At 43.4% G+C, this 19,441-nt stretch overlaps 3 protein-coding genes across 5 annotated transcripts in view; 1 reads left to right on the top strand and 2 right to left on the bottom strand.

The window, feature by feature from the left end:
• The window catches only part of ANKRD6 (ankyrin repeat domain 6), a 109,046-nt gene extending 96,542 nt beyond the window's left edge, over nt 1-12,504 (top strand). The window contains exons 10-18 of the mRNA XM_075046609.1: nt 1,324-1,422; nt 1,658-1,735; nt 2,534-2,638; nt 2,890-3,027; nt 3,395-3,571; nt 5,622-5,774; nt 6,354-6,467; nt 8,238-8,580; nt 9,832-12,504. Of these exons, the coding sequence (XP_074902710.1) occupies nt 1,324-1,422; nt 1,658-1,735; nt 2,534-2,638; nt 2,890-3,027; nt 3,395-3,571; nt 5,622-5,774; nt 6,354-6,467; nt 8,238-8,580; nt 9,832-10,406 (1,782 nt within the window). The 3' untranslated portion in view covers nt 10,407-12,504. The remainder of the gene's footprint in view (nt 1-1,323; nt 1,423-1,657; nt 1,736-2,533; nt 2,639-2,889; nt 3,028-3,394; nt 3,572-5,621; nt 5,775-6,353; nt 6,468-8,237; nt 8,581-9,831) is intronic.
• A 1,743-nt stretch (nt 12,505-14,247) lies between these two features.
• Nucleotides 14,248-16,868, bottom strand: LYRM2 (LYR motif containing 2). Of its 2 annotated transcripts, XM_075046611.1 has the most exons (4): nt 16,580-16,868; nt 16,311-16,466; nt 15,598-15,703; nt 14,248-14,655 (listed from the first exon to the last, which is right to left on the bottom strand). In XM_075046611.1, the coding sequence occupies exons 1-4, from the start codon at nt 16,597-16,599 to the stop codon at nt 14,575-14,577; spliced, it is 363 nt and encodes a 120-aa protein (XP_074902712.1). In that variant the 5' UTR covers nt 16,600-16,868; the 3' UTR covers nt 14,248-14,574. The 2 variants fall into 2 exon arrangements, with proteins under 2 accessions (XP_074902712.1, XP_074902713.1); XM_075046612.1 differs by lacking the exons at nt 16,311-16,466; nt 16,580-16,868 and adding an exon at nt 16,125-16,234 and having other exon boundaries at nt 15,598-15,738.
• Nucleotides 16,869-17,565: 697 nt separating this feature from the next.
• MDN1 (midasin AAA ATPase 1) overlaps nt 17,566-19,441 on the bottom strand; it is a 101,667-nt gene continuing 99,791 nt past the window's right edge. For both annotated transcript variants that reach the window (XM_075046608.1, XM_075046607.1), the window contains one exon: nt 17,566-18,677. In XM_075046608.1, the coding sequence (XP_074902709.1) occupies nt 18,489-18,677 (189 nt within the window). In that variant the 3' untranslated portion in view covers nt 17,566-18,488. The remainder of the gene's footprint in view (nt 18,678-19,441) is intronic.

The following is a 19,441-nucleotide window of genomic DNA, read 5'->3' on the forward strand; positions in this document are numbered from 1 at the left end:
TGTTCAGATGCTACAGAAGTGTGAATTCCTCTGGAATACTTTTCTGCATTTTGCGGTAGGGGGAATTAAAAGGACATAAAAGTGAAGAAGTATGCTTTAAATTCAAAGTAATGATCAGTCTAACCTAGGATTAATCGTCCATACTTGTTTTATAGAGAAGTAATTGATTGCTGTACCTATACCATAGCCTAATTGGGTGGTAGAAGGGAATGGATTTAGTACATTAAAATGTGCTAAATCTGCTAAATAAACAGATTATGTGGTGCTTAACCGCATCGTCTCATGTTCCTGGAAAATTTTCCCTGTGTAGTTGAGGATCATAAAGATGTTTTCTGATCTGTACATTTAATCTTGTTTCTTAGATATGAGATATTACAGCAAACAAAATGGGTTTCAGCATGTTAAATTTACTATGTAATTTTATTTGGAAATGAGTTTTTTAACTTGCAAAATGAGCCACTGCATATTAAGATTAACTGGTGTGAACCTGGCCCAGAGAGACATCCCTTTTCTTCATTCCCCAGCACTACCCGAAGCTGTTCCATATTTGCACGTATAATGATTTTATTGATGAATACGCCTCATCCAAGTTAGCAACAAGCAATAGATTTCCACTAGTCTGAAGGAGTTCTGATTTTCTGAAGGTAAAATGCAAGGCAAAGGGGACAGGAGGGCATTATATACACGTGTCCCGTCTCCCTTGAACAGTTGCTGGCTCTGTTACCGGTGCCCGAATCTGATCACAGCCGTCTTCACCTCACTGCCGCAGGACAAGGGCAGGCCAGTGTGTTAGTGCTGGACCTGTATTGCCTCTTGGCTTTGGGCCAAAAACTGTTTTTCTTGAGGTATCTCATGAAGAGAACACCAACCATCTCACTGCTGGTACTTATCTGATTATTTTTGAGTAATGTGATACATGACCACCTGCGCACCAAATAATCAAACCTGAAAAAAAAAAAAAAAAAAAAAAAAGAAGGTTGTGGTGGGAAAACCGCTTCTGCCCTCAGATGTCATATCAGTTTGCTGGCAGTAGAGTTGGGCTGTCTCCAAGCTGTGTTGTGTGTCACTTGGTGTAGTTAAACCAGATCATCAGCACCCCAGCTGCATTTCTCAAAACCAGGCTGAAGTAGGTCCTTGCCCCCTCCTGTCCCCTTCCTCCCAACTCTGCTTTTTTTTATTGACCAGGCCTTATTTAAGCTTAGTTGTTGCATCAGTAAGTGTAGGTCTTTTGACCTCTGAGCATCTTTTAGGAAGGTGTGATTTCTGCAGGGTAAGACCCAAGAACTTGTGTTACAAGGTTGTTTTCTGCTTTCTAACTTGCAGGCAGGGGATACTGCGCTCCATGTAGCTGCTGCTCTAAATCACAGGAAGGTGGTTAAGCTGCTGCTGGAGGCAGGGGCTGATGCATCCGTTGTCAACAATGTAAGCAGGATCCGGAGTTTCTTTGGTATTTTGTATTAATGCAGACTCCTTTCAACACTCTTCACTGTGCTGGTAGAAAATATTTGGGTGTTAGAGTTGAATTAAATCTGGGTAAATGAAAAAAGTTAGTCATTTTACTCTTGCATACAGAGTGTGTACTAACCTTGGGTGGAGAAATTCCACATTTCCAGTAGTTTGTGTTTTGAAGGAAATGCTGTTTTCTTTTTCCTCTCAGGCAGGTCAGACCCCTCTAGAGGTTGCCAGACAGCACAATAATCCTGAGGTTGCGCTCCTCCTCACTAAAGCATCACAGGTACGTTACAAATCTCTCCCCAACACACACATACACACGGAGCTGAGGCCAGTTAACCTTGAGAGACCAAATCCCCTGGTCCTTAATCTTCTGCTGTGAAAGGTGCCTATGTTTCTGCTGGCATTGTGTGCTAGCCTCAGATTTGTTGACGTGGAGGCTTTCAGCCCCCAAGCCCAGCAAGGTGTGCGCATTAAACCTCAGCATTAAGCGCTGTCAGAGGTCCCACTGTCCTGACTGGCAGAGGATGGAGCAGCCAGAGGCACTTGTTCCCTGCGGTGGCCCAGGGGTTGGTTAGAAAGCTGTCTTGTACCCGAAAGCTCCTGGGTTGTGTCACTCTGCTGCCTGCCTCAGACATGTCCCATCCCTAGGATGGCTGCTCCTGCTTATGCTCTGCTGCTCTGTGTGAAATGCTACAGTGCTCTTCGACCAGAAGGCTGTAGGAGGGCTCTGTGTTCTGGTATGAGACCAGGCGTGATCCCTGCCCAGCTCCTCCATGTCACCTCTGCGTGAGAAGGGCTGGGCTTGGCAACCAGCCTGAGGACACAGGAGGACATAGGAGGAGGTGCTCACCCCTCCAAGGGACAGCAAAATGCCCTGATAGACTTAGCTCAGTCAGTGGTGGTGTGTTTTCAGAGCTATAAACACTCACATTGCTTGGCCCATCAGCGTCCATCTGGCAGTGCGCTCTCCTTTATCCATTGCCTTTTAGATGGAGGTGAAAAAGGGTTGCTCTGTTACTTGGCTTCTGTGGTAGGAAAGAGCGTGACATCACTGAGTAACAGTGTGGTCTGCCTTCAGGTCTCACGCTTTAACCGTGGAAGAAGCCTGAGAAAGAAGAGAGAGAGACTGAAGGAGGAAAGGCGCGCTCAGTCGGTACCACGGGATGAAGTGGTACAGAGCAAGGTACAGCCCGGTGTTACCAGCTGCATCTGCTGCGAGGAGGGAGTGTAAATAAAACCCATCAGGACTAAATATGTTCGGAGCCATCACTTGTGCGTGACCACGGCAGCTGTCTGAGGCAGTCTGTAATGCTTTGCTGCTAAAGAGTTGCCCACTCACATGTGCAGAGCAGCTTAAAACTGGGAAATTGAAGGAAAGGCACCTTTTCCTCATCTCTGCAATGGCTCTGAACTCCCTGTCTTTGCTTCAAGCAGGGCAGCGTCTCAGCTGCTGATGACACGCCGAGCAGTGACCAGCCACCGCAGAGGAAGAGCGATCTGAAGGGTGAACCCCGGTCAACCTCACCAGATCCCAAAGGGAAGAAGAGCAAAAAGAAAAAGCCAAAGGAAAAGGTATCAGTAGATTTAAAACAGCAGAGAGCGAAGGGATAGCGGTTGAGCAATAGTACAGGGATCCCTTCGGTGTGTCGGTGAGTCAGGGCAGCAGCCCTGCCGTGCTCCAGGGGCAGAGATAGTCTTCAGACAAAACTGATTTCTGGTGGGGGGTAATTCTGCTGTTGAGGGTCACGTGAACTGGATTTGTGTGGAAATCGGTTATTGTGCTGACAGACACCAAGGTTGTGTCCAGCCACTGCAGCTGGATTGGTGTTTTAATTTAGCGTTTTGCTGTAATTGCCACAATGGATTTGTCCCATTCCCACCAGGAATAGTTTACCGGGGGGCTCATAAATAGGGAAAACGTTGTGTGTATTTTAAGCAGGTTTCAGCACTCTCGGACCCCATCTCCCCAGCTGATCAGCAGACACTCCCTCGGCCCCAGCAAAACGTGCCTAAGCGCAGAAGTAAACATCACTGCTCCTCTCCACCCCCTCCCCACGAGGTCCGAGCCTACCAGCTCTACACACTCTATCGAGGAAAGGATGGGAAGGTGATGCAGGTGAGCCGGCCGCTGCCCTCGTGGAGGGAGGCACGGGGAGCAGCGCTTGGAGTTGGAGCACAGTTAGCTAACGGGTGGAAAATGCACTGGATGAACTGCACTCTCAGGGGTATGAAATTGTGACTGTGAGTTTGTTTTCCTTGTTTGGGCTTCAGCTGCGTTTTGGCCTGAAGTCTGGTAAACAGTAAGCCGGCTTTGTGCATGTTGAAGAAGACATACTTAACTAGTTTTGACCAGCAAAGTATTTCCTTTTTGGAGATGAGGTGTGAACAGGGATTGGAAATGACACTGGAGCTTTTATGATACACTTTGAAACATCAAGATTTCCGACAGGAAATGCGAAGAGTTTTTCCAAGGAAAATAAATGAGAGCCACATGTGAGCACTAAAGCTTCCTACCTAAACCAAGAGCTTGAGTACTCTCGATACATTTTGTTTCAGTTCTTCCTGTTTAATGCAACATGTCTTTGGGTATTCTAGGATTACTGAAGGCAGGAGCTGTGCAAAAATTGGTTCACAACAAAACCTGGAGTTACCCACTCATGTGCATTTATTCCAGTTTAGAGACTGATATTTTACTCATTTTATTACACAAGTATTTACCAGTACACATTTATAAAAAAGCATGAAAACAGTCAGCAAATTACCCTGTAGACAGTGTAAACATCTATATTGTTGTTTTCTTAATATTGCCCTCCTGTACCTCTGGGAGGTTAATCCTTTAATTTCCTTAGCTTCTCACATCCATCGACCAGCTCTCCTCAGTCCCTTGCTGTATTTAAGAAGTTCAGCAGATTCTGAAGATCACTCAAGTCAGACTTCAGAGGTTTTACTGGCCATATTTTCCAAACATCTCACCGTGTAACACTTGGGAAACTTCCAGACAGGGGCACTATGGGATTATCCTAACAGCAGACATCAGGAAGGACCTTTCATACGTTAAAAGGAGTATCTCCCTGCCCCTAGGATCCAATGGTAGGAGGATGGGCCAGTAGGAAGGACTTGGGGAACGGGAAGAAAGGTGCAGAGAGCAGATAGGATTTGTATACCAATCTAATCTATTTACAAAGATTAGCTTAATAGAGCTAGACTCCCTTACAGTATTTCCTGAAATACATGACACTTCTCTCTCCCCTTTTTGCTTGTCTGTTGTCTTCGATGCCCTCAGACCCTGAATAACAAACAATTTCTTAAGTACATGTATTTCTGAAGGTTTCTCTAGCTCTCTGCAAACTACCCACCTTCCCCTGCCAATGCAACAACCCCCAGTTTCTGAAACAGTATTGCAGGGCCAAAGGAGAGAGGGAGGCTCCTCTGCAGACAGATTCAGAGCAGCCGCTTTGGGCTCCTGACTCACCTCCCTTGAAGGAGACAATTTCTGCCTGCGGACTGCAGAGGAAGCTGATGAGGATTAGCTGTCCTCGCTTAAAGGAGCCTTCTGTGACCATCTCCCTGAGAGATTTAAATGTGGTCAGTGCAGCTCCCCTTGCAGAGGAGCCTTGGGACGGTGTCATGCGAGTCCGAAGGAAGGCAGCGGTGCGCGCAGCAAAGGGTCAGCTGAATGCCAGCAGCGTAAACGCAGACAGGAGCGGTGAGACCTTGCCATACCATAAAAAAAAAAAAAAAAAGAAAAGACCACATTGTTGGCATTAGGTTAGAAAACAAATGCACACAAAACCACACACATCCACAAACTCGGATCAGAATTACAGCATCGAGACATGGGGAATAGGCCTATAGCATGGTATCCCCTCACATGGCACACAGTACCACGGCGTACGTGAAATGAGCTCACTGCTGCTTGTAGCCCCAGTGAAATCAACACTGCTGTGTGTTAGGATGTGTCCATACAAATCAGCTCAATCCTTTTCTAGTCTGTGCTCTTCCAACTAATAGCCTGTTTGCTGAGCTACTGTAAGATGTTATCAGGAGGGCGAGATATGGTACATGGTACAGAAGAGCCCAAGACTGACTCAAGGAGGCTGTGATAATGTTCCAAGTGCGGTAAGAGGACAGTGGGATGTAGCAAGTAAATGTATGACTCCTTTCAGGCACCAATAAATGGATGTCGTTGTGAGCCCCTGATAAATAAACTGGAGAATCAGCTGGAGGCAACGGTGGAAGAGATAAAAGCTGAGTTTGGGACAGTACAAGATAAGATGAATGTCAAGCTGGGCCAGATGGAAAGCAAAACTCAGCATCAAGTAAGAATATGACCCAGAGGTCAGCTTGCCCACATGACAATTAGAAACATATCCTAAACTTAATGAATATTTTCATTGTTATGATTCGTTTGTTGCTTCTTGTGTTGTAAAAATGAACCTGAAATCTAATACTCAAGACCAGGGAACTGTGACATTCCACAGGGATCTAACGTTGCAAACTAGGGTTTTGAGAAAAACACATTTAATGTGTTAAGTGGCCTCTGGTGCTTCTTTAGACAATAAATCTAAACTGGTTGAGGCTCTAAGAGGGAAACTTAAAGACAGAAGGCAGTCCCACAGCTGGTCAGTTCATAATTGTTAAAATCCCTTTTGCTGAATTCTGTTTGCACTGAGATTCAAGATCCTCTAAATTATTTTTTATTTTTAATGTAATTGTTATTCATTGATAATTTTGTGATTGAACCTTTTTGCAAGCTACATCTAATTGTAGCTGGCAGCATTCCTAGAAAAGAAGTCTGAAAGACAGACCGAACTTTGACTTATGAGGTTCACGGATGGGGGTTTTGTTTGGTTTTTAACACGATCATCTCAGCTAAATTGTGGGGTTTTTTTCCACAGCTCCGTGTTTTAGACAAGCTTATGGCTGAGCGGCTGTCCGCAGAGAGAACGGAGTGCCTTCACCGCCTGCAACAGCACATGGAGTTGGAAAAAACCGAGGGGGAGAAACGGCAGGTAGGGCTTGAAACAGCTACTCCCTGTTAGCTCAGATGGATCAGCTCAAGAGTTTCGTTCCAGCAGGCAGAGAGAATATTGGGAGATTTATCTCATCTCTTGAAACAGGCAGAAGAGCTTCAAAGACCGAATTATTCCTATCCACCACCTTTATCTCTAAACCAAATTTATAAAGCTTTTGCATTAGAAATGGGGAATGTGAAATCCAGTCCCAATGTCACAATTTAATTTGGTGGGTCTGAAGCATGGGATCTATAACAAAACATCTTTTTTTGAACACAGTGCTTTGCAAAAACTCCTACCGCTATATTTTTAACAGTTGTGCTTTCAGCTTTTGCTTCGTTAAAGGACGTCTGCAGGAACATCTGCAAACAGTAACAAAGGCTAAGATCTGTGTTGTTCCTTTTACTTCTCATCCATTTGGTTGTGTGCCCTGGGAAACTCTCCCTTCTCCTCTGTCTGATCTTTTTTTTTCCCCACGTATTAAAAGGCTGCAGTTCTTCTCTCTGACTTTGGCAACAGTGCACCATCTCCAAGCTGTGTGTCACTGCCAATAGGCAAGTTCTTTCTGTATGCTTGTTTAACCAGCATTACAAGAATAACTGTTCCTGCAGAGATCCAGCTCTTGCCCTTGTAGCTTCTGCAAAAATTCACCATTAAAAAATGCTAAGAAATTTGTGTTTCTCCACTCACACGGGTAAATTTAAAAAACAATTAAGTTTCTCCTTATTGGTATTCTTCTAAGAATTGAGAAATACACTTTGTGCTAGTAAAATGTCCTGACTTTTTGTAAGACTGTTCCAAACCTGTGTTAAAAGACTGGCAGCTGTGATAATCCTAGCATAAACTACTGATCAAGATACTTCGGTCTAATATATGCAAAACACTTTTCTCCAAAGAAAAGTACTTACCAAACTAAGGCAGCTTTAGTTTTTATTTCATAGTAGGAGATGTAAGTATTAGATTGGCTTCTGAATGTCTAGGCTTGTGCTCCATCTCCTTGTAATCTCCATTTAAGAAATGAGATACTGGAGTGATACATCGGGTGAATTGAAATTGCCATTAAGTGATATCAGCTGTTCCTGTTCTGTTGGGTCTAATTGAAACTACTGGAAAAAATGAGTTCGGCTTTACTAAATGCATGGACTAAATGTCCATGTGCATGGGAGGGCCTGACCTAAATTTGTGATGTCGTATGAACAAGAGGATAAAAGAGCTACTCATATTGTAAATGATTACTGGCACATGCCTCTGCAGCTGACACTTAAGCACCTTTGTAATTTGAAAGCTGTTAGTAATTTATCATTTAGTGTGGGACTCATCTTTATCACTGAATGAAGAGAGGAGCAGAGGTTGGTAATGGTATAAAGCTGTGTCCCAAGTGTCCAATTTGAATTTTCACTCTTAACAAATGGCAGCTTTGACCACATGATGTTCCTTGCACTTAGAAAGTGCCGTTGACTGCATGATTTAAACAAGTCATCCCTGATCAGAGGACTTAGGGTTGCATTTGAAGTGGCACATTCAAATCTAAGAGGTGGTAGCTTGGACTGAAGAGGGTGCCTTTCATTAGCTAATGCATAGTTCTTCGACTTTTCTGATTTGCAGTCCTTTAAATATTCCCAGTGGCAGCATGCACATCTGTACAGGGAGTCTAAGCCCACAGGTACCCTGCCTTGCTTCTCTTTGTCCCTGCCACATGTCCTCAGCAGCCCCAGAACCATAGGATCTAATCATAGGATCATCTGATTTACAGTCTCTTCCTCATAGGTTTCCTTGGTCGATGAGCTGAAGACTTGGTGCATGTTGAAGATTCAGAATCTGGAGCTCAAGCTTTCTGGAGATTCCAGATCATCAAGACCAAAATCAACTTTGTCCACTTGTGAGTCTCTCACTGAGACCCTGGATACTGAGAACAACCCCCACAGTGCCAAGGACTGTAAAGCCAACCAGCCCGTGCTGCAGTCAGAGGGCTCCCACCAGCATTCTTATATCACGCTTCCGAACAGCCTCGCAGAAGATGGGGGAAGGAGCAGAGTCCAGATGCCAGAACAGAGCTTTGGGCAACATTTTTGCATTCAACAAGATGGTGCATCGGGTACAACCTTGTCAGGTACTTAAATGTTGTATTCATTCAAAGGCGAGCTAATTAACTGAGGGATACTTGCATTACTACCACAAATGTTAATTCTGGCTGTGCGCTTTCCCCCATCCGTACGCCTAATATCTTGGCATTAGAATACACTTCAAGGCAGCTGCTGGGAATATTTTAAGACACGGTTGGGTGGAATTCCACTGACTCCTCCTGATGTTTCCACGTCGCTGTGTCTTTGAAGCCAAGTCCTTTGATGCTCTGAATAACTCTGGTTTCTGAAATTTCTCCAGCTTCCCAGTCAGAATTGCTCCCACCCTGCTGTCTGTCAGGAAGGTGTGCAGATTAGCCAAAGTCTACTGAAGAAAGTGTATTGTATTTAGTGCTCTTCAGATGTGTGGAGCCTATAATGGCAGGGTACAAGGATGTGAACCTAAAATACTCATTTCTCAATAACTCAAATACTTGTTAATATTCAAACTGCAAGGATATAGAATAAACCTCTCACTTCTTCCCTTTTCTTGAACCAACATCTGTTTAATTATTAGTTCATTTGAAAAGAACAAAAATAGCTGAGAACATTCAAGCCCATTCAGGGATCAAGGCCACCTGAAGATACGGTTCAAGCTACCTTTCTGTGCTTGGCAAGGGAAGCTTTTGAGGAAAAAAAAGAGACAGGCAGAATGGCCAGGTCTCCACAGCCAAGGAGAGCACTATCAAAGCCCTGGGCTTCTGTAATATACATTGTATATGCCCCCCAAAACACTGTGCAAAGTGAACAGATATGGACCTGGATACCCTGTCAGACTAGAAAGGCAGAAGACCGCACAGATGATCTTATGGTAGCATGAGTGTGAGCTATACTGTATTGAACAGTTCAGAAGCATCAAAATGTGTTATCTTTGCAAAATTAGTGGGGCTTCAAGTTTTGTAGAAGCAGGGGGTTCATAAATATCAGCAGACATAAACTACTTTGGGAATCTAGCCTGATCTTTGTTACACGTCCTTCTGATGAAGTCCTTTGATTGTTGTCAGTCTGTAGTCCCACAGCCGCAATGCAGTGCCTCTCTGCCTGAGCCAGCTTTTCTCTTTTAATGACTCTATTGTATCACCTGACTGTGAAGGTGCGATAAACTAATATAAGCCTCTATGATGTACACACAGCACGGTACATGGGAAACCGCATCATTCATCGAACAATGAGGATTTCTGAATGCTAAAGTAAATGGCCAGAGCTTTTCTAAGTATATATGTATACATTTTGTTCTGTAGGTACAGAGCAACAGTTAATAGCTGGCGGACCAGTTTCTTCTTCTGCCCCTGCTCAAGATGTCAGGCCAAAGGACAAAGCTGTTAGCGCCAGCACGTTCCACAGGTTCCAGCAGGAGCTGCCCTCCTCTGAGCCTTTGGGCTCCAAATTGAGACACGTTAAGGTTCAAGCTGCTTTGCAGCCCTTGACTGAACCTGCAAAGACTGAACCACAGAGCGGCTACTTCATCGACAAAGGAACTCAGACGAAGAAGTCCAGCAAAAGCGGGCAGTCGAGGCACAAAGCTCTGCACCACGCCGGGGCACATCAGAGCCAGGAGCAGCAGCCCTCCGCCCTGCCTGCAGGACAGCCGCCTGCCCCTCCGCTCAGAGACACCTCCCAGGCCCTGGAGATAACGCAGTACTTCTTTGAGGCCGTTTCCACCCAGATGGAGAAGTGGTATGAACGGAAAATAGAAGAAGCCCGGTGCCAAGCTAATCAGAAAGCGCAGCAAGACAAAGCTGCGCTCAAGGAGCATATTAAAAGCTTAGAAGAGGAGCTCAGCAAATTAAGGACTAAGGTGCAGAAAGAGAGCTAGCATCTACCAAGCGGGTAAGACAAGCAACAGGACTCATTTGGGAATATTGAGAGAGAGAGAGAGAGAGAGAGAGATTTGTAGTGCCTGTTCCATCCAAACAAAATGCTCTTTTTCAGGAGTAGAAATAACTTTGGAAACTCCAGAACTGAGGAGAGTTCATATGCAGACTGTACTGATGACAATGAAATGCTGCAGATTAGATCCTTTCTTTGTTATTTCCAAGAGTCTGTTAAATATTGCACTCTCAATTTCCAGGTGCTGCTTGAAAACAAACTGCATTAGAAACCAAAACTGCTTTCTGAAAAGGGAATTTCCTTATTTTCACAATAGGTCATGTGTGGCTAGAGGGTTCCGCTGTATGCTACATGTAAACACATGGCAACACCAATACCGAAATAGATTCAGCATGTTTGAGAGCTTTTGACAGAAATTCCTTAGCGATGAAGGGCTATTGATACTATTTTAGATACTCCCCACGGCGCCTCTCTCATCAACAGAGAGAAGCTACAGAACCAACTCAAATTAGAAGCCCACGTAGGTGACAGATGCAGGCGTCCAGCTGGGAGGCCAGGCCACCCCAGAGTGAGGTGCCGAGGTGAGTCATCCCATTAGGTACAGAGGCTTCAGTTGCCACTGTGCTTTTCTTTTGGGTTTCCATTATTAAAACAAATCCTAAATTAAATTTGCTTTTTTTTTTTTTTTTTTTTTTTAAATGGTGTCCTGGTTGCAAAGCTCCTTGTGGTTACATGGTTGTTGGGGCCGTACTCCGGTAATGTGACTGAGAATATTTGTTTAGGGCATGGATGGCAAATATTTTACCATAACTGTGCTCTACTTCTTAGGTATAATTTTTATATTTCTTTTCCTTCAAGCAGCAAATGGCTGAATTCTCTACTACTGAAGCTTGAAAAAGTCCTTTATCTAAAGAAGGGAAAGCTTGGTTCCCTGTACTCAAATGTTGCTTTTTCTGCAGAGTCAGGATTTTCTCCCGGACACCTTGTCCAGACTGTCTTCCTTTGCTCCTCTGAATGATTCCTCTCTCTGTTTTCCCCCTTGTATCTCTAAAAGGAGAGGCTGGGCCCTGGTGAGTCTGCAGGTCTTAGGACTGGTTTCACAAACAGTCCCACAAAATAGAACTCAACAACATTTTAAAGTTTTTATGTATGTGTTTTGTTGTAAAATAAAAACTTACAATGATGTCCAGGCTGACAGACGCTGAATACACCAGAGGCACTGTAACTCATTGCGTCTGCACCCCTTTAGGGTTTCCTCCCTATACCTCTGAGAAGGCGCCATCAGATTCTGTTAGAAAAGTAAGTTTACTTAACACATCATGAGTGAACAATTGTTCAAAACCAATTCAAACACAGGATAGTACTGTTATGCCAAGGAGAAAGAGATTTTTTTTCTGTACTGAGGAGCCCTAAAATCAATACAAAATACTTTACAGTATTGAAGACACCATTGACTAATTAGTAATTAAGCTTTTGTCTTCTTAGCAGATGTATAAAGCAAAGAGAATTGTATTATATAACAATATTTTTAAAGTTCCTATTAATGCACTATCAAGACAAGAAAAGTGTATCTGCAGTTATGGAAATACTAGTTTTATTGCTCTGACTTCTATAGTCTAATACAGACACTTTCATATGTTTACAGTTTTGTTTAAGCTACTGTAGGAATGCAGAAGCATGCTATTTAAGTTTTGTATCATCTTGATAGTGACTGTTTTGCCAAGCAATTAAAGTAAGTGTTGCTCAGAAGTCTGTGGTGTAATGTTTTCTAGCCAGAGAAAATGGACGCAACCTCCTCACTTGACTCAGAAAGGGGAGCAGAAAATTGGACTTCAACTTCTAAGCTTTTGTGTTTGTGGCTATAAAACATGGAAACCGGGTCTACCGGCTGTCCCAAGGGAGGCTGCAGGGACCGACTGCCATTTGTTAGCTGATGCGCACACCCACCATTTCAGAAATTACTGGCACAGGGCTGAGTCGTACAGCTGATTACGCACACGCTCCTGAGCTTGCACGAGTGCACAGGAAATGGAACAGCTATGGCTTTAGCTAATCTACTTCACATCATACAAACTACGCTACCATGGTAGCCACTGGAGCAAAAATTTAACACAGTAACTTGGCTGCGGAGTACTGATTTTAGAGGTTTTCTGAAGCCAACAAGTGTACTGTACTGTAAAATAAAGGGAGGCACGTTCTGCTAATTCCTTTCTACTCCCCTCTGTCGTCTTCCCTCCTTCAAAACTACTGGAGTTGAAGGACTTCTTTACAAAATACCTGTATTATCTACCCTTCTCTGCAGGACACACTTGGAGTAAATTTACTTACCGTAACAGACAGTACTTGGACTCCCAAAGGCTTCTGGCAGGCAATTTTATCTTGACAAGCCCACAAAGCAGTGGAGATCATGGGCAGCAGCACTCATGAAGTCAACAGCTGTCCAGGGCACTGCCTAGCATGACCTAGTGCTGGATTATGTGGTCACAACCTAGAAACATACAACCTGGAGTTGAAGGAGTAATGTAGACTCAGGGCTCTGAATGGAAAGCACTGTGATGAGGTGGCAGGGTAAAGTCTGATAATTAAGGAGCAGAAATCAAAACGCTGGCTGAAGGGGAAGGGAAGGCTACACGCAAGAAAACCCCACATTGATTACGGCTTTGTTTAGTCAAAACTCCTTTCTAAACAATTTTCTGGTAATGTAAAAGTCAACCCCCAACACGCTAATGTTCTGTCAGTTTACCAGAAAACGTTAACAATATTTAGATTTTTAACAAAATATTTAGACATACCTATTTTTCACGGACTGGTTAGAAGCTCAAAGGCTTCTGTCTATACAGACACGCACTCTTTAGCAGCCTCACTGGTTGCCTAAGCCACATCCTTCACTGCAAAGCTTAGTAAACATCATAGGAAAAGACTCTACGCTGCCTTTCAGAAAAAGGAGAAAGAAAAAAAAAAAAGGCATTCATTCTTGTTAAGCAGGAGCTTTTTGCAAAGCAGCTTTGCTGAAGTATGTAGCTTTAAAGACTCTTTGTTTGGCTCCGGCAAAAAGCACAGCTCCTGCTCCTGAGTGGGGTGTTTCTTCCCTCCTGTAGCCTGGAGGGGGAACACTGTCCTGTCCCATGCGGTGGCACTGACTGGACTTGCTGTGGGGCAGTCCAGCTCACTAACTCAGCTGAAAGACATCCTGGCAAGTGGAGGTGGCTCCTGAAGTGAACTGTAATAGCAGGGTGGGAGACAGAAGGGTTCCTGCATCTCTTGAAACCACCTCACCTCATAGATACCTAGATAGTCAGGTATCTATCTACTGTTGTCTGGCTACTGATGTTGAGAAAATCCCAGACTCATCTTGACATTTTTAAATTATATGAAAAAAAACACCATATACTGCAATTCACAGGGAGGTAAGAACAGTTGCAAGCTAACAATTAGAAGTGGAGTAATACAACATTTCAAAAAATAGACCACAATATTTGCAGTTAGTATTTTCTATTTGTAATTCTACTTTATATTGACTTTTAAATACTAAGTAAAGGGTAGTTCCTGTTAACTTGGTAATAACCGTTTCTGGGGCTAAAATCTCTCATTTTCATATATAAAGACCTCCCCTTTTACGTTTTCTTCAGCTATAACTGAAAATCAACACCTACACATAAAACATTTTCTTTATGTTTTATCATGTTTATTTGTTTTGGGCCCATTTATTTATCCCAAATGCTTTTTTAATGCCCAATTTTGGTAAAAATCCTTCACACAGTATAGAAAGAGCTGTCACCACTATGAATGTTACCACTTAGACTTGCCACAATAGAAACCAGACAAAATAATCTAGCTTATGTTTATTTTCCATTTCCCTAGTATAACACTGCTGTTGTAATTGTTGGTGCTTTCTGCTTTTCCCACAGCACATGCTACATCCATTCAGTTCTTTAAAGTCCCTTGTGTCTAAGTAAGTGATTTCCACAAGGGAGGGTAACCAAACCGAGAAGAGGAAGGGGAAAAAAAAAAAACAAACAAAAAACCCCCTGCAGTAGAGTCCACCTTCAAACATTACCAGGCTGTCCGCAAAGGCTACTATTGTAACCACATTCTGCAAGAAATACTATGCTTGGTTGCAGCAGATGAAAGTCCAGCTGTCAACAAAATTAAGATCAGGATTTTGCCAGCTTAAGTGTTCTTTGAAGTTCCTGAAGTTGCATGTTGCCTTGAGTAATCATCATCCTGATTGCATCCTGTAAAACAAAGTAGAATCTACTGAACGTCTACACAGCACAGGTTTTACACAAGCATGCAGTTTTAACACATTAAAATGCATACAATTCTTACCAGCACTACTGTGATCTATTTCTTTGTGTGAAGTAACGCTATAGTCACTGAGATGGTTAAAAAACAAGTGAATAAATAATAAATTAGTTTTCTCCAGTTCCTTCATGATGTGTTTGAAGGCTGCTTATGGTTTTGCTTTAAAACTCAGTTTTGAACTGAATTCAAACCCATAATAATGTTTTCTTTACACCTCTCTACCACCTTTGCAAGTATGTAGTGACAACTGGCACAGGGACATTATGAAGACAGGTGTTTTACAGAGCAAATGGATGTTTCTCTCACTATTATTTTTATCTAAGTACTGTAAAGCTTTGTCTGCATAATGCAGCCACCAATTCCTTGAGCAGAAAGGAACTAGAAAAAGGAACAAACTAGAAAGCGAAGGACAGGAGACACACAAGAAGTGTAAAGGTTTCTGCATTTCATACATGCTTCGTATCCACAACCATCCAATTTTATCTGGGATGAATATCACTGAATATAGTTAAAGATGAAAAAAGAAGCTATCATCGTAAAGCCTGAGCATTTAAGTTTGTTAGTTATCTAATATTTGTATTAAGTATTTTCTGATTCGTGGTTTAAGTAAGCAGGATTGTTTGGGTTTTAGCTTTTTAAGTCCAGATTATTATCTGGAAATCAGAGAAACATTACTGCCAACAGAGGGGGTAATATTTAGAGATGCTGAATTATTTCTCTGCACAAATGCTCCTTGAGAGAAATTAGTAACAGGAGACTTCTTACCAGTCCAGAAGTGACACCTACAAACCAAAGCCCCGTGACAAAGTAAGGACAGCGCACCGACCGTTCTGGAGAGCAGGCGCTCGGGGTGGTGGGTTCCCGATCCTCACCTCTTCTGTCACATCTTTATTCCTCCTGAACTCCTCCCTGGCCCAGTCCTTTAAATAGCGGCGATCTGCTTCAGCAGGGACGTCGCGAATCGCCCGCAGGATCTTCCTGTACAAGTGAAGAACCTGCTGTCGCCTCAGGAACTGGGAAGGAGAGAGGGAAGCCAGCCCGCTGTCAGAGGACACTCTGCTGAGCGCCGCTCCCTCAGCGGGTGCCTCTGCTCCGGGGGACGTTGAAACGAACGCCACGTCCCCCAGGTCTCTTCGGAAAGAAGCAGCATCGCCTCGGACCCCGCTCCAAGACACTCGCGTTTCCTATGAAGGAGCCGCCGCGCTGCCCGAGGCCGGCTGTCGGCACGAAATGCAGCGTGACAAGGCCGCCCGCCAGCCCACCCTCCCGGACACCCCGCAGGACGGGCCGCCCGCCGCCCAAGGCGAGCGGGTCCCGTCAGCACCGCGGCGGCAGCCCGGGGGGGAAAAGCTCGGCCCCGCAGCTCCCGGACACGGAGGCCTGAGCCGCCCGCTCCTACCTGCTTCAGGCTGAGGGCGCCCGGCGGGAGGCGGCTGGCGGCCATGACGGGCAGCTCCGCCCCGCCCGCCGCCGCCGAGCCCTCCCCGGGCGGGGCCCAGCGGCCGCCATTTCCTGCCGGCGCCGGCCCGGGGGAAGAGGCAGGGTGGGGCCGAGGGGCTGGGGTAGGGGGCACCAGAAATTGTACCGGAGCGTGGCGCAGGGTACGTTCCTCGCCTGTTGCTGCATTTCTTCCGAAACCGCAAACGAGCTCCAGCAATAAACCGAGCACCCAGGGAGCAAGCAGTACACTTGTCTGTCACAGAAGGGGCGGTGGAAGTCCTGTGCTTGAAGGCTGATGGAGCTGTAAGACTGATGCGTTTAACGGTAGGGTCACTTCACCACAGCGCAATTAGAGCTAGAAGGCACGTGAGCAGTTACAGGACACTAAGCTACCTTTTCCATCTTTTTACATACTTGAGGCTCTGTCCAGACATCTAATTGTCACTAAAGGCGCAAGGCACTGATTGTTTCTTTACCACTGATACGTCAATGAATGTCAAACCCAAATACAGTCACAGAGCCGGCCTGCAGAGAAAAAACAACAGTTAACCGATGCCTGTCCTTTCTGTGTTACTTACTCGGCGTTTGCTTGTACCAAATACAGTGCAAGGTCTTTGGCAATTACAGAGAAAAAACTCGGTTTAAACCTTTGCGCAGTAAGCATTGCTGATAAAATCGTGTCTCAGGCTGAAACGACACCCCTGCAACAAACTGATTTGCGCCAGAAGTGTATCCTTGCAATCTAAAGAAAAGTTTGTTTCCAAAATATTTTCTCCAAGTTTCCTACTACAAATATTGAGTACAAGTCTGAAATGAAATACATTCTGGAGAATTACCTAGTGAACTAAACCCACCTACTTCCACAGTTAAACTTCCCAAAGCACACAAGTATTTGTATACACATGTAAGAGATCTAGAGAACCTTGGAAAGATAGTATATAGTACCTGACATTTAACTTCGGATGGGGTAGAGTTCCCCTCTTAAGTCTGCAGTTCAGAAATTTGCTTATCGTTGATTAGCTGTGGCAAAGCAACAAAATATGAGAAATGGCCTTGCTGGGCCATTTCACACCTCTGGATCTTGCCACTGCTGCATCTCAGAACAGCTACAGCAATACTTCAAGTAAGGTTTTTCTATCTAGAAGCCAAAGAGAACGATCACATCTTTGGGAATGCACCCACATTTCCAGCCATTTCCTGATTAACTCCTGCACCACGCTTAGAATGAGGCACCTTCAATTTTTGTAGGCAAAGAAAATCTTCAAAGAGAGTTTAGACCAGGGGCATTTAAACTAAATTTCCTTCAGATTTTCACTGAGAGAAGTCAAAAGACTGGGCCCCTAATCAAAACTCTGTCCTGGCATTACCCTCATAAAAGGAGGACGGGTGTTGAAGTTACATAAACCACAACACATTTTCATGTAAAAATCTGTATTTGTGCACTGCTAGAGAATGCACAGGATTTCCATGTCGCAATTTGGTTAATTTATTCAAGCTCTGATCAACTGAAAGGACAGACATCATAATTACAAACAGTGGTACCTCTTTTTATTAGTACAGACAATATAAGATGCATAGCTTCTGCAGTGAAAAGTCATGTCCATGCTCTAAGACATCAGATTAATGAAACATCCTCAATGTCTGCCTTGGACAGAGGGGCAAACTTCACAGTGTAAACTGATAATATAAGGATGATCATATGGCATTATTCGTAAAACTCCCTGTTGATATTGTCAGACAAAAATTAGCAATAATTACATAGGATGTGTTAAACTGTAGAACAGTTTCAAGTATTCAAGTACTTTTTTTTTTTTTTTTTTTTTTGGTTGTTTAAAACCGTCTGCTTCCCCTGCTCCCCCACTCCTTCCCAAAGAGGCACCAGCTACATGGGTGAAGCTAAAGAATGCTTTTTTTGCAAGACACCTGAAGTTCTTCTAATGCAGAAATGCCTTCCCAGAAGCAAGACTGATTTTTCTTATTGCAATAGACAGTAGCAGGAATAATTTTACCTCTGTGAACATTACAAATACATATTTTTCTAAAAAGTAATAAGTTATTACAAGAGAAGTTGAAGAAAGTTTTACATTACTTGTGGGAATAGGCAATGAAAGAAGACGACAGTCTCACCATTGCATAATTGTCCTCTGACAAATGTGGGAGAATGCACCTAAACCATCTTGTTCTTAGGCAGTCGGACTGCCAGAGGGCAGCTCCTGCACATTAATCCTAGTTAGAAAGAGACCTTATGAACTCTCCAATGAAATGCCGTTTCATGTATTACAGCAGTTTAGCAGCAATCAGGTATTGACTTTGTCTACAAAGTCTACAAAGTGTCTGAGGCGGTCACCAGTTCAAACCACTGTCTGAGTGCATCACTAAGAGTTTCTGGAAGCGCATTCACATCTCTGAGGATCATGTAGAATGGGAATGGGAATTCTTCCATGTAAGATCTAATTTCAGGCAATTCTCCAGGTCCTTTGAATATAGGTACTTTAATGTCCAAAATGGAATCCTGTAAAAAAGAATTTATGTTACTACAAAACTACATGCATCTTTCTACAGGCCTTCGATATAGTTTATCCTATTTTTCAAATACTTATAATTTCTCCTCTGTTAGATTAAAAGTTAATAAAAGAGTTTTAATATTAAAAGCCGTTAAGTGTTCAATGGTAAATCAAATCAAAAGCTGAACACAATGCAATTAAATACTTTTGCCCTTTTAAAGTGCTCTAATCAACAAACTATAGGCTAGAAGAGACTAAGCTTAAGCTTCTGCAATACCAAATTCCATAAATAAATCCTGTCTTTCCTTAGTAGTTTATAATTTGAGTTTACGGTTATCACTTCAGTTTTACACATTTGATGCCTTCCTGACACTGTCATGGGTAAGCTCTTTAGGGCTGAGTTCAACTTGCATTTGTGCAGTGATCTAATACAACAAGATTCTTTAGCAAATTATTTTACATTTCAACAAACACTACAAAGACAGCTATAAGCTGTACTTCTTGTAAAGTAACTTCTTAGTTGCTCAGTGAAGCAGCTCAGAAAATTAATAAAGCTTGTGAAAAACACATTTCACTGACCAGAATTTTTGCTTGACCTTATAGCCAGGTTTTGTCAAAATCTTATTATACTTTGTCAGCAAGAGAATTGTTCATTTTTCAACAATAAATATAGCAGGTGAGTCTTGCATGGAAAAACAGATACAGGAAGCAAATGTGAACTACAAAATTAGAGCCTTCACCACATAATTTAAAGTAAGGCTTAAGTTTGCTC

This window comes from Buteo buteo, chromosome 15 (assembly GCF_964188355.1).
Source record: "Buteo buteo chromosome 15, bButBut1.hap1.1, whole genome shotgun sequence".
Taxonomy (NCBI): Eukaryota; Metazoa; Chordata; class Aves; order Accipitriformes; family Accipitridae; genus Buteo; species Buteo buteo.

Excerpts from the sequence above, each read along its gene's own strand:
- LYRM2 (XM_075046611.1), bottom strand. The coding sequence starts at position 16,599 with ATGTCTGGACAGAGCCTCAA. Across the intron at positions 16,467-16,579 it reads ATGTCTGGACAGAGCCTCAA|CTCCATCAGCCTTCAAGCAC; the intron begins GTATGTAAAAAG and ends TCAGTCTTACAG. Across the intron at positions 15,704-16,310 it reads GTACCCTGCGCCACGCTCCG|GAAGATCCTGCGGGCGATTC; the intron begins GTACAATTTCTG and ends TCACTTGTACAG.